Source organism: Elaeis guineensis, chromosome 4 (genome assembly GCF_000442705.2).
Source record: "Elaeis guineensis isolate ETL-2024a chromosome 4, EG11, whole genome shotgun sequence".
Taxonomy (NCBI): Eukaryota; Viridiplantae; Streptophyta; class Magnoliopsida; order Arecales; family Arecaceae; genus Elaeis; species Elaeis guineensis.
The window spans coordinates 90,156,812-90,169,085 of NC_025996.2; the positions used below are offsets into that span (position 1 = coordinate 90,156,812).

At 34.9% G+C, this 12,274-nt stretch overlaps 1 protein-coding gene across 1 annotated transcript in view; it reads left to right on the top strand.

Annotated features, from left to right (window-relative positions):
- Nucleotides 1-1,771: 1,771 nt before the first annotated feature.
- The window catches only part of LOC105034926 (callose synthase 3), a 162,375-nt gene continuing 151,872 nt past the window's right edge, over nt 1,772-12,274 (top strand). Inside the window, 3 exon segments of the mRNA XM_010910260.4 lie at nt 1,772-1,964; nt 2,060-2,272; nt 3,601-3,701. Coding sequence (XP_010908562.2) covers nt 2,080-2,272; nt 3,601-3,701 — 294 coding nt within the window. The 5' untranslated portion in view covers nt 1,772-1,964; nt 2,060-2,079.

Below are 12,274 nucleotides of genomic sequence, written 5' to 3' on the forward strand. Positions count from 1 at the left end.
ATGTAGCACCTTCCATGATTTTGTTGGATAAAAATGTGCACTTATGATCTTGTTCTTGCCAATTATGTTTGTATATTTTTGATGATAGGAGTGTGCATCCCTATGCACTCCAAACAAAGCCTAACATTTTATATAAAAGTTAAAATGCTTTTCTAATATATCGTGATGTCAAGAATTTTAAATAAGTTGATAGTAATGCTTGATAGGTTTTTTTTTTGGTAAAAATGCTTGATAGATTTTGTGATCTATGCTGATAGTATTGCTTATGTGTAGGATTTGAAAATTATTGATTTGAAGGCAATTTTTAAGACCGTCATGCCTCAAATTCATCATGAAAGAAAAGATAGAATTTTCATTTCAAATTAACCTTTTTTCGCCTCACATACCTTGCAAGCACTAGGCATTATTTGCTTTTTCATTTAAGAAAAAGAAAATGAGCTTCTTCTATTTCATTAAGAAAATTATGCGAATACAAAATGTCATCTAAGTAGCACTTGAACAAGAAAAAAAGGTAAAAAGATGGAGAATAACGTTGCAAAAAATTAATTTCGTAAAAGAAAGTTTCGTTTTTTCTTATATTGAAGATTTAAACAAGTATAATACAAATTATGAATACATATTATGTTTATCAATTTAATATAATTGATAAGAGAATCTACAATTTTTTTCTCACTAAGCTTTACATCAATGGATACATGGGCAAAAGAGAAAGGGGGATATGAGAGAATTTTTTTAAAAAGTAACATATTTCTCTGTATAAAAAATAAAATATTTTATGAATTGGTTCAAACCTACAAAATATATTTTCCAAAACTATTCTTCATCCTCAAAAAGTTTGCTTGCTTAGAACAAATTTGCAAAAGCAATTTCTATGCTCAATTTCATTACTTCTAAAGCATCCAAGAGTTTTATTTCCTCGAATACCAAAAATTGAAATTATATGCATCATCTACAAAATGCAAAACCCTCTACAAACCAAGTACACAATTTAAAATTAAGCTTGAATTCTTTGAGTATCATACTTTCTAATAATCCAATTTGAGACTCCATCTTGCTCACCATATCAATATTAAAAGGTGCAAGGTGCTTGGCCATTTCAATGCTATTTCTTTACTCTTTATGATCCTATCATTTATTCTTTAAGGTCATATATCTCTTTTTATATTAAAAATAAATCCCAAATCAGCATGATATATCTATCCACAATAATCACATGCAACATTATCATATAAAATAAAAATAAAAATCTTTATATGACTATATAGTAATATAAGAAAAGATAAAATAATAAACTAATGAAGTCATTCACAAAAGATGAAAATAACATCAATTAAAAATAAATTAAAATAAAAAAGTATAGATAATTTAGACTTAAACAATACAGGCCAATAGATGCACCGGAATGAAAGAGTGATTTGATGCACATAACAAAAAAAAAAAAAAAGTAAAATTAGATAAAAAATTATATGAAGGAAAGTAATAAATAATGATTTAATATCTTAATATTTTGCATAAAATATCTCTTTAGAAGGAGTAAAATAGAGAAAAAAAAAATATATAGCGAATCTCAGGTTGGAGTTAAAAGACTTTGGGCGGACTTCCGTCCCCGTCTACAGAATTCGGGCGATGGATGGCAATGTCGTAGTAAAATAAATGATCCTATCCATATACAGCAGCCCACCCCACTTTCTCTCTGGATCCCACTCCGCGGCCAGTAGCGCCTTTTTTCTTCTTCTTTTTCTTTTCTACGCATCCACTCTTTTCCCTCGTCTTCAATGTTGCTTCAAGCAGCGCTTTGCACCGTCCTTTCTCTCCTCCCACCATTCTACCATTTTTTCTTTATTTGCCACTCCGACCCGGGCTTCCCATTCCTCCACTCCTCCCCGCCCGAACCCCTCCAATCTCTCTTCTCCAACTCCTTGCATTCTGAGCTCTCCAATCCGACCTCCGGGAAAAAGAAACGGGTTCTCCTCCTCCTCCTCCTCCTCCTTATCAGCTTATTCCTTCGGAGTAGGCTTCTAACTGTTGTTTTCTGACTTTTTTCTTGTGAAAATGCCAGGTTTTTGAAGTTAAGCAGGGATGTCTTCTTCTTCGAGAGGACGGCTGGATCAGCCGCCGCAGCGGCGGATACTCCGGACTCAGACGGCAGGGAATTTGGGGGAATCGTCGATCTTCGACAGCGAGGTCGTCCCGTCCTCCCTTGTCGAGATCGCCCCCATCCTCCGTGTGGCCAATGAGGTCGAGTCCCAGAACCCGCGGGTCGCTTATCTATGTGAGTTCCAACTTTTCTTTCTTCATCCCCTTTTACGCTCCTTCCAATTTTTTTTTAGCTTATCTCCCACATGGCTACTTTGTTTTGATTGTGGATTCATATATATGTATATGCTGTCATTATTGTGTTGCCTGGTGATTCTGGTCTGATTTTTGTGCAATGCTGTTGATTTAATCTGATGTTTTAGTGATTAAAACTCTTTTTTTGAGCTCTAGCAGTTTGGGTGCTTGGGCCTGATATTAAACTAGAGACACTTGGCAACTATGAATGCTCATCTGTCTTCTTAATGACATGTATCGACCATTCCTTGGGTCACATAATACGGTTATCGCCAGTGCTGTGCCTCTGATTTTGTTCTAATACTACCCACTTCTCCTGCTCTGTTACCGTGCGGATCCATTTCACTTACCTCTCACCTTAGTTAATAGCAAGTTTTAACTGTGCTCTTGGCCCGCTGCTTGTTCTTTTCACACAAAATATTATCGCCAAATTATTGTATGCCATCTCAGTATCATAATTCTATTTCTATTTTCTTGTGTCATCTTTTTCTTCACATGCACAAATATATTTTGCGTCGCAAATCTTCTGAGGTCTTGTGTATTTCTTGTACAAGCAGATAGTATGAAGTGAAATTGCGTTGTCCAATGAGCTTACTTTAGTTACAGCAGCATCAATGAGACTCACAAGCATTCACGATATAGCTTCTAATACAAAGGTTCAAAATTGATGCTGCTGTCTAACAAAATTATTCTCGGTGAAGAATTATTTTTCTTCTTCTCCAACTAAGTATTTTAAATGCACTTTATTAAATTTATGAGTTGCTTTCTTGCACTGCAATGTTTTGCTTTTAATGGCGTTAGCGTAACCCTTACTCCTGTCCCATGATAATTGGGCCACGTGCACATGACTTAATGGAGATTGCATATCAAACTACTATTCTCACCAAAATTGGGTTGGGTGCTCTTTACATTTGTGCCTCAACATTGAAGAAATAATGGAGTTCTTTTTTTTTTTTTTTCTTTTCCTTGTTTTTTGGTTGATAGAGGAACTTTTTTTAAAGCTATGGAAAGTTCAGTTAAATGGCCTAGCTTCAGTAACTCTTTGAGGCTATAGGGGCATTGGCAGATTCAATTAGTCTTGTATTGGTTCATGCATCCACTCATTCTTTACTTTAAATTTTGGTTACTTCTATTGTTCTATGCTTTCATAAATGTTGAATTTCTCACCAATTTGTTTTTGTTGGTAGATCGGTGTCATTCCCTATGGTGCTTTATACAAAATTTTCAAATCTTGTTCCTTACAGTGTGTTATTTATTTTTATGGGATAGGTCGATTCTATGCATTTGAAAAGGCACATAGATTGGATCCAACATCAAGTGGGCGTGGTGTTCGTCAATTCAAGACTGCGCTTCTACAACGGCTAGAAAGGGTACTTTTTTAATCCATGTTTACTTAACTCGAGTCTAGATTATTGGCAATATTATTGGGAGCAAGGTTAGGGATGGCAACGGATTGAGTATGGGTCGGGTCGGCCCATATCCGGACCTGTCCAGCAATTAAAAATGCCATATGCATACTCGCCTCATACCCACCTTGGTTTGGGTAGATAAGAGGGGTGGGTCGGGTACACGTAAACAATATAAAATCATTATAATTTTGAAAGGAAGATATATATTAAGGTTATATCGGGTTAGGTTCGAGGTGGGGCATATTATTATCCTTACCGGACCCGAATCTGCTTTGGATTTTTTTTTTTTAAAATCCATATCCACCTTATTCCTATCGGGTCGTGTAAAATCTATCATATTTGGGTTGGGTCGGATCAGATTGAATTGGGTACCCAGTGGGTTAGCTAAAATTGCCATCCCTAAATAAGGTTTGTAGTACCATTGCATACCATCCTGTATCAGTATTGAACCAAGACTTGGTATGAGGTGCATTCCGAGTCTTGGTATGCCGAACCAATCCTCTTAGTGGACATACCAACACTATACCAGCATGGTACTGATATGGGGCGTGATACTGCGGTGGTGAACCTTGATTTTTTTTTTGAAACATGTAAACTAGAATAAATCTTTTTCTTTTCTAAATGTATTAGTAAAATATTTTTGGCAGATATAGTTTTGTATAATCATGATGATCCTTTTGTGTGAATACAAAGTAATTGTGTTTTGCTAATAGATATATTGACATAGTATGTATCACATTTTCTTTCTTCTTTGCAATTTACTTTTCGAGGTAATCTTGCATAAGTTAGAATCTGGTAGCATGGTTTGAAGAAAAGTTGATATAGTGGAAAGCTACTTAATTATGAATACTATTTTTCATCTTGTCACAAATAGCATCGTTTGTTGTTAATGTAATTTAGTCATGCACATGTAGTCCTTGTTTATGAATTTTTTTAAAAAATCTTTAAGAAGTATTTATATTCTAATTAATTACAATTGGAAAGAGTGACAATGTTTGGAAACTTGATTTTGGTTTTATATTATTAGTTTTGGCTCTTCTTCTAGAAGCTTCAATAGAGAAGTATAACTAAAGGAAGATTAGAAAAATCAAAAGAAAGAAAATAAACCAAGCCAAGAATATATATTTGAGATCACGTTGGAGTATGTTGTACTATTTGGGTCCCTTAAGCATGCAACTTTAGTTATTTGGGGCCAAAACTATCAGTGTGCATCTATAAATATATATGTATATATAAGATTTTAAAGATACATGTTTCTTATCATTTAGACCATATCAGTCTATCATTGATGACAATCTAATGCATGGCAATATTTAAGATCAGATATTAAAGATACCTAAGATCAGAGCTCAAAGTTTGCACATCTGCAACTCAAGCAAGTGACTCCATAAACTCCCTTTCTCCTCATTCACCTTAGGAGTCTCTTGAAAACTCCAGAAGTTCTTTTTGATCTAGAAAAAAAAGGCTTTCCTTTTTCTTGATTTTACTGAAACAAACCGAATGCTTTCATTTGTCCAGAGATCATAATGTTTCAGTTTAATCTTAATAAAATGCTTTTTTCCATAGGCTACTTTATCACCCTTATATAACTTCCCGTGTTTTTCTGACTTAAAATGAACAAATGACTCAAAATATGATACTATTAAGGTTTTAAATCTGTGGGATGGGATTGTCCTGGTTTTTACAGGAAACATGATGCATTGCCATTCCGAACTCTCCCAATACATGGCATGAATGATATCCTAGGACACATCAATTGGGATGTTGGGATGGTTCCATCTCGACACTTACGATGTATCCATCCCGATGACTTGTAGGATGTCCCACATGGATTTGAAATCATGCTATTGATTTAAATATAATATCGGGAAAACAAAGAAAATAGCATTGAAAATGTTGTGCATAGTTATTCACTAAAATCAATATTGGTGGTTGGTTTCAATCAATTTTGTCTGAAGTTGGAGTAAAACCTGTCACTTTTAGTTGATGGTAGCTGATGCTAGAACTTTGGCAATTTTGCATCAATTTGGCCAAAACCATGTTGCTTGGATCAAATTGCTTCTCCTTGAGTTGTTATATAAAATGCTGGTGGCAATATCTCTTCCCCTTAATGTCTTAATTTTTTTATCAAATATTGGAATGGAATGATTCCCAAGATATGCAACATATGTTTAAAATGCTGTAGGCTAATGTAAATTTTCGTAATCTTGATTACTGTTTTCAATTATAGATCAAGGTAATAATGTAAACTTAGATATTGAAATACATGGGACATGTATCTGAACAAAAGACAATCAAATTAAACCATATGTAAGAGCCCAAAGCACATTTTTATTGGTTGTAATAAAAGTTTACTAGTCTACATTTTCTTCTTTTTCTTTATCCAAACAAATGTTTTGAAGGAATAACTATTGATATGGGTATGCATATTGAGATGATAGAACAATATCTTAATGAATTTTGAGAAACAAAGGAAAAAGTTTTGATTGTTAATGATACTTTTCTAATTAGACTGATATTAATTGACGAGAACAAAATAAAGCTAAATGCAAAAAATTTTGTCGTTGAGGTAGTTTAGTCCAAGGATCACTGAATCAGTACTGGGTATTGTATTGGTCGGCCACCATATTGTATGGTATTAGTTTGCTACCATACCTACACATACTGGTCATTTGATTGGTATGCCATTTTTTTTTTTAATTTTAAATTTTTATTTTTCAATCTTTTTCTTTCCATTTATTATTTTGCTGACTATGGTTCTTTAATTTATAATTTTGATGTTGTTTTGATATCTTTTTTGGTCACAAAATGGAAATGAAGTACAATTGAACTATTTATAAATGAATTTACATATAGTATAACAAATGGAATCGATTTAATGTATGAGTTTTTTTCTGCATGTGTACCCTCCTAGATATGTAAAGTTGCATGAATATCCTTACAAAGTTGCTATGTGTATGTATACCCTCACAAAACACTTATTTTGCATTACTACCCTTCTTTTTCTTTTCTTTTTTGCATGAGCACTCATGCCATCTAATGCCGTTAAAAAAAAAAAAAAGAGCGGTTTAAAATTAAAATGACTAAAATACTCTTAATGGGTAGATGTCCAAAAAGAAAAATTATAAGGGTATGCATACAAATAGCAAATTTATCAGGGTGTTCATACAATTTTGCATATTTAGGGGGCTATACACTCAAAAGACTTGGTTGAGACTTGCTAGTTTTTCATGACTTGATTGAATCAACAAGTCATAAAAAGAAAAATAACCAAGTCATATTGTTAATTTTTCTTCGTTTAAGATCTTAACTTGGTCAAGTTAGGATATTGGATGAGTATTTTGATAATGTTATTTTTTTTTCATTTCATTTTGATGTAATTATCATTATTAGGATTATAATATCTATACATTCTTCATTCTTTTTGGAAGATTAAATCTTATTGAATTTAAATTAATTATAGATTTTTCAATCAGTAAAATACTTTTTAGTGGTTTATAAATTTTAAATTGTTATTTGTCTGTTGAGGCAAGAAATCAAAAGGCATCAGAATTTATTTCATAAGAGTTGATGTCAACATGGGATCATGTGGCATGATCATACTGATCTTTTTTTGGTCACCTCCTCAACATAGAGTGACCAAATTGTCTTCATTAAATTTACTTCTACCATTTAAGCATGAGCCTCAAAGCTTGTTAGATTAATCATGTAACTTGTTTAATTTAATTTAAACAAGGAATACATGGGCCAAATTCACATCCCCTTCCGAATTAAACAAGTTTCAAGATTAATCTAGCACGCGTTGGGTGCATGCTCAAATGATAGAAGTCAATTCTAGTGAAGATAATTTAGTCATTCTTAATGGAAGTGGGTGACCAAAAGAGGTAGTATTATCATGCCACATAATCCCATGTTGATATCAATTTTTATGGAATAAATCATGATGCCTTTGTGAAATTCTTGCCTCAACAAACAAACAACTCAGCATTTATAAATTACTAAAAGACATTTTACTCATCTAAACATCTATAATTAATTTAAATTCAATATGTTTTAATCTTCTAAAAATAATGAAAAATATATCGATATCATAATCTCAATAATAATAATTACATCAAAATCAAATGGAAGAATAGCATTACCAAATGGTCATTCGATATTCCAACTTGTTTGAGTTAAGATCTTAAACAAGGAAAAATTAACAATGTGGCTTTGCCTTTTCATTTTTTGACTTATCGATTCAACCGAGTCATAAAAAACTTGACAAGTCTCAATCGATATTTGATCATTTTTTAATAGATTTTTTGAGTGTATGCCTTTCTAAATATATGAAATTGCGTGAATACCCTTGTATAGTTGCTATTTGCATGCATATACTTATAAATTTTTCTTTTTTTGCATTCTGTTAAGGGTATGTCAGTCATTTGAATTTTAAAACTCTCATTTTTTTAATGTGTCAAATGGCATGGGTATATATGCCAAAAAAGAAGAAAAAAAGAAGGGTATTCATGCAAAATAAGTTTTTTACGAGGGTATACATACAATTAGCAACTTTGTGAGGTTATTCACACGAATTTGCATATTTTGGCAGGTATACATTCAAAGAATTCTTAATGTATTTAGAGTACAAATTACGTACTGAGATCTAAAATTTGTGGAGCATTGATGTTTTTTATAGACACCGAGAAGCACGGGATCACGATCATAGTCCAAGCCTAAAGTATTACTCCAAGATTTCAAGAGGATTCCTTATATTCTTGCATCATTCTATAATGTCCACTTGTTGGATAGCTATCTTGATGTTGATCCAAGGTTGGCCGTTCGAAGATTGCAATAGTGAAATCCGACCCATAAGTTATCTAAGGCTGTGGAGGATAGTACCTACTCAAATGCAATATCTTAGATGGAGTATATTTATATGGGTCATAGCCTAGCCATGTGGAATAGGTTCCAATGTATGACTAGGATCCGGATACATCTAGGGATCCTATTCCATGTGAGGTCATCTGCTACAATAGTGTCATGCCCCAAATGACCTTGACGGACCCATCTCCTGTATGAACGGTATCCTCTCGGGCATTACCAGGTCATGCCCTGTGATCCCTATTGTATGTGGTATGAGTAAATTAGGACTTGCCGGTGAATTGAGGATTTTGGGGTTGTCAATCATATATTGTCGTGCCATGTTCTCTGTTGCCTCCTTGGCCAGTAGATGCATCCCCACTCACCTATCGTCATCACTAGTATCGAGGGATGATATGGGAGGCCGGTCATTCGAAGGCTCATTGGTCTCTGAATCCAAGTGAATCGAGCCAAATCCAAGTGAACAAACTTCTCCTTGACTCTCTTCAATGGAATTGTAGCTCTCTTTCCTTTCCCTTTCTTGCTGACTTAAGAAACTATTTTCTTTTTCTGGATACCTCTCTTTATTTGACTTCGCTGGGTGGATCGAATGCACCCACTACCCTGAGTAGATCAGATACTATGGTGGCTTCTTAGGTTCTCTCCTTCAAAACTTTGGGAGAATGTCTTGGACATGGAATCTTGCAACAGCCCCCCTCCTCCCCCCCACCCCCCTGCGTGCTCTAGCAATGTTTGTGGCAACTTGGGTAGATGTGAATGCGATATGTGTTGTTTTGCCTATATTATTCTACATCCACTGTAGCCTCTCTTTCTATGAATTTAGCTAGTTGAGGAGGTGATCTTGGCTTATTTATCTTTGGTTGCTGCTACTAGTCCTCAAGCCAATCAATTGTTTGATTCTTCTCAACATACAAAGCATTATGAAAAGGATCATTGTACTTTAGCTTCACTTTTCGATGCACTTCAATATGAGATGCAGAACATACAAGATTATTCATATGCTTCTACGTGAGATGATTCCTTTGTTTGCTATGGATAAGGGTGAAGGTAGACTGGTAGGACTTGTACCCACTGGAGGAGATCGTTTTTGAGACGATTCAGATCGCTAGCCTCCTAAGGTTCCCGAATGATTGTTCAGATTCACTAGTTTACTTACAATGGAATGAAATGAGATTTGATTGTTCCTCGGATGAAAAGAGATGTCTTGTGCAATCTGGATATCATAGAAAATTTAGGATATAAAGAACATCACAGAAAAATTCTTCTTCGGTTCTTGGGGACTGATCCTGAGACTAATTCCTCCTTCGAACCTTTTTTGCTTCAAGAAAATACTGACTCCTAAGGCTAGCTATGAACGCACTAGAAAGGTCTCTTTTAGGAGGTGGAAAGTGTTGTAAAAGAAGCTAAGTCGTAAAATGCTTCGAAAGAAGAATGTATTGCCAAGGCCCTGACTGGCCAGCCTGCCCTCTTTCTTTGCCCATTATTCTTTGAGATCTTGGATAGTCTCACTTGGGGGTGGGGGAAGCATGGTTTCTTTAGATTTAAAGAATCCATGCTGCAAGCAGCAAGAGAATTGCATATTAGGCACTATTGATTATGAATGAGTAGTTGTAGTTGGTGTCTGAAAATACCCAGATTCATGTTTCCTTTGCTTGCCATAGTTGTCTTGTTGCTGATGTTGTGGGAGCCCTCTCTAAACATTTTGGTCTATAAAAAAAAGACATTATCTGACATTGTCAGTGATTTACATGAGCTAAAAGGATCCTATATGCGTATTAAAGATAGCATCCATGTGTGGATGTATATAAGTCTAGTAGAGGAATGGACAATCTTGACAATCTGCTTCATTGTATGAATCTTTCTGATATCCATCAACATGAAATTTAGACAGTGTGTAGCACATGATGTCTAGAAAATATGTGGCCATTTGCATGACATCAGCTCCCTTTCTTGGTCTATAACCTCCTCCATCAAAGTGAGGATGTAATGGATGCTGTGTACTTGATCCATGGTATTCCGTACCGGTCCGAACCAGTCGGTACACCTTGTATCATACCGTATCGGTGGGGAATTGGTTCAATTCAGGACGGTTTTTCGAAAAATAGTCTGAACCAGATCGAACCGATCGGTTCGACATGGTATTAGCCCGAGCCACCTGATATCGGATGGTTTGGTCCAGTACGGTGCGGTATGGTACCAGTTCAACTAGGTTTTCTTTTTTTTTTTTGCCGTTGGAAGGGATTTTTTTTAAAAATTTTTTATCATCGGTACGGTACGGTACTGATCGGCAACCGGCATGGGTTCTGATACCGAGTCCGCGAACCTTGACTTGATCCGAAGTATCAACTGACTTGTGGAAAAATATCTATGTTCGTATCATCATAAGTCAGAAAATTGATGATGCTCCATCTGCTGGGACCCATTCAACGATCACATATCAGATTCAATCCATGGTTGCCCCACTTGCTCTGATAGGAGGCTATTTACTTAACTAACTCATTATTGTCTAGCAGCTCATCGTATGTGTTCTTTAATCGATGAGGATCTACACCTTGATCAGCTCTTTGGATAGAGGTGATAGTAGATTGATTGTATGTGTTGTCTGCTGCATCTATAGAATGTGGCTAAAGTGGAACTAGCATGTAATAGCTCTCTACATTCTTTTCTTATCATTCACTAGCATGATGTCAATCCTTTGTTGCTTGAAATCTCTATTGGAAAAGGCATGTAGATCTACATCATGAATAGCCCATTCTGTTATCTCTTTGGACGTCTTTCCCTTCTTACTGCCAAAGATCTCGAACATAGAGGCTATCCGACTCTCATCTCTGCCGGCAACCTCTTTGACTGATGATGTCCTATAGCTTGAATCTGCCCTGGTGGATCCAAAACTAGAGCTTAACTCATATTGTGAGAGCCTAAATTGAGCTTTGTGCTTGTCAACCTCCTCTCTTTGTCATTGATTATTTAGGCTTTCCTAGATGGCTGCCTAAATCTATGCCTCCTCGTCGTTTGGAATGGATGTCTCTTAGTTCTCCAAATTCCTTGAGGGGTATGGTGGCTTTGTTGCCCGGTGTCTGACTTCCATCATTTTCTTAATACTTCTTTGTTTGGCCATTTTTAAATCAGTAAAGTGCTTTTTCATTAACTAGTAGACTTGCTAGCGGACCTTCTAAGCGTATTTCTGGCAGCAGACATTCGGGATAACCACCGGCCATGTGTTTCTTTAGCTTAGTCACCCCTCTCCTCTTGAACTCCATATTGTGTAACTTACACCTCTAATGCTGCAAGTGGAAAGCATGATTTCATGATCTCAACCAATATCATGCTTCGGCTTTGTTCTTCCTAAATCCATTCTCGCAAGTTTAACAAAAACATATCATGCATTTTAATCAATCGCATCAATTATCTAAAATTAGTAAAATTACATTATAATAGAAATAACAAATTAGTCCAAAAAATATTTTTACGTTGTCTATATAATACAAATTTTCCATAATTTTATAGTAATTGAACGTTTTTAATTATTTCTATATAATAAATTGATATTTAATTATAAAATATTAAGAAAATTAGGTTTAATTCAGATTGATGTAGAACCCTATCAAGGATGCTACATAAATTTTTATTTCAATTGATTGTTATTTAAGTGATTATTTAAAAAAGTGAAT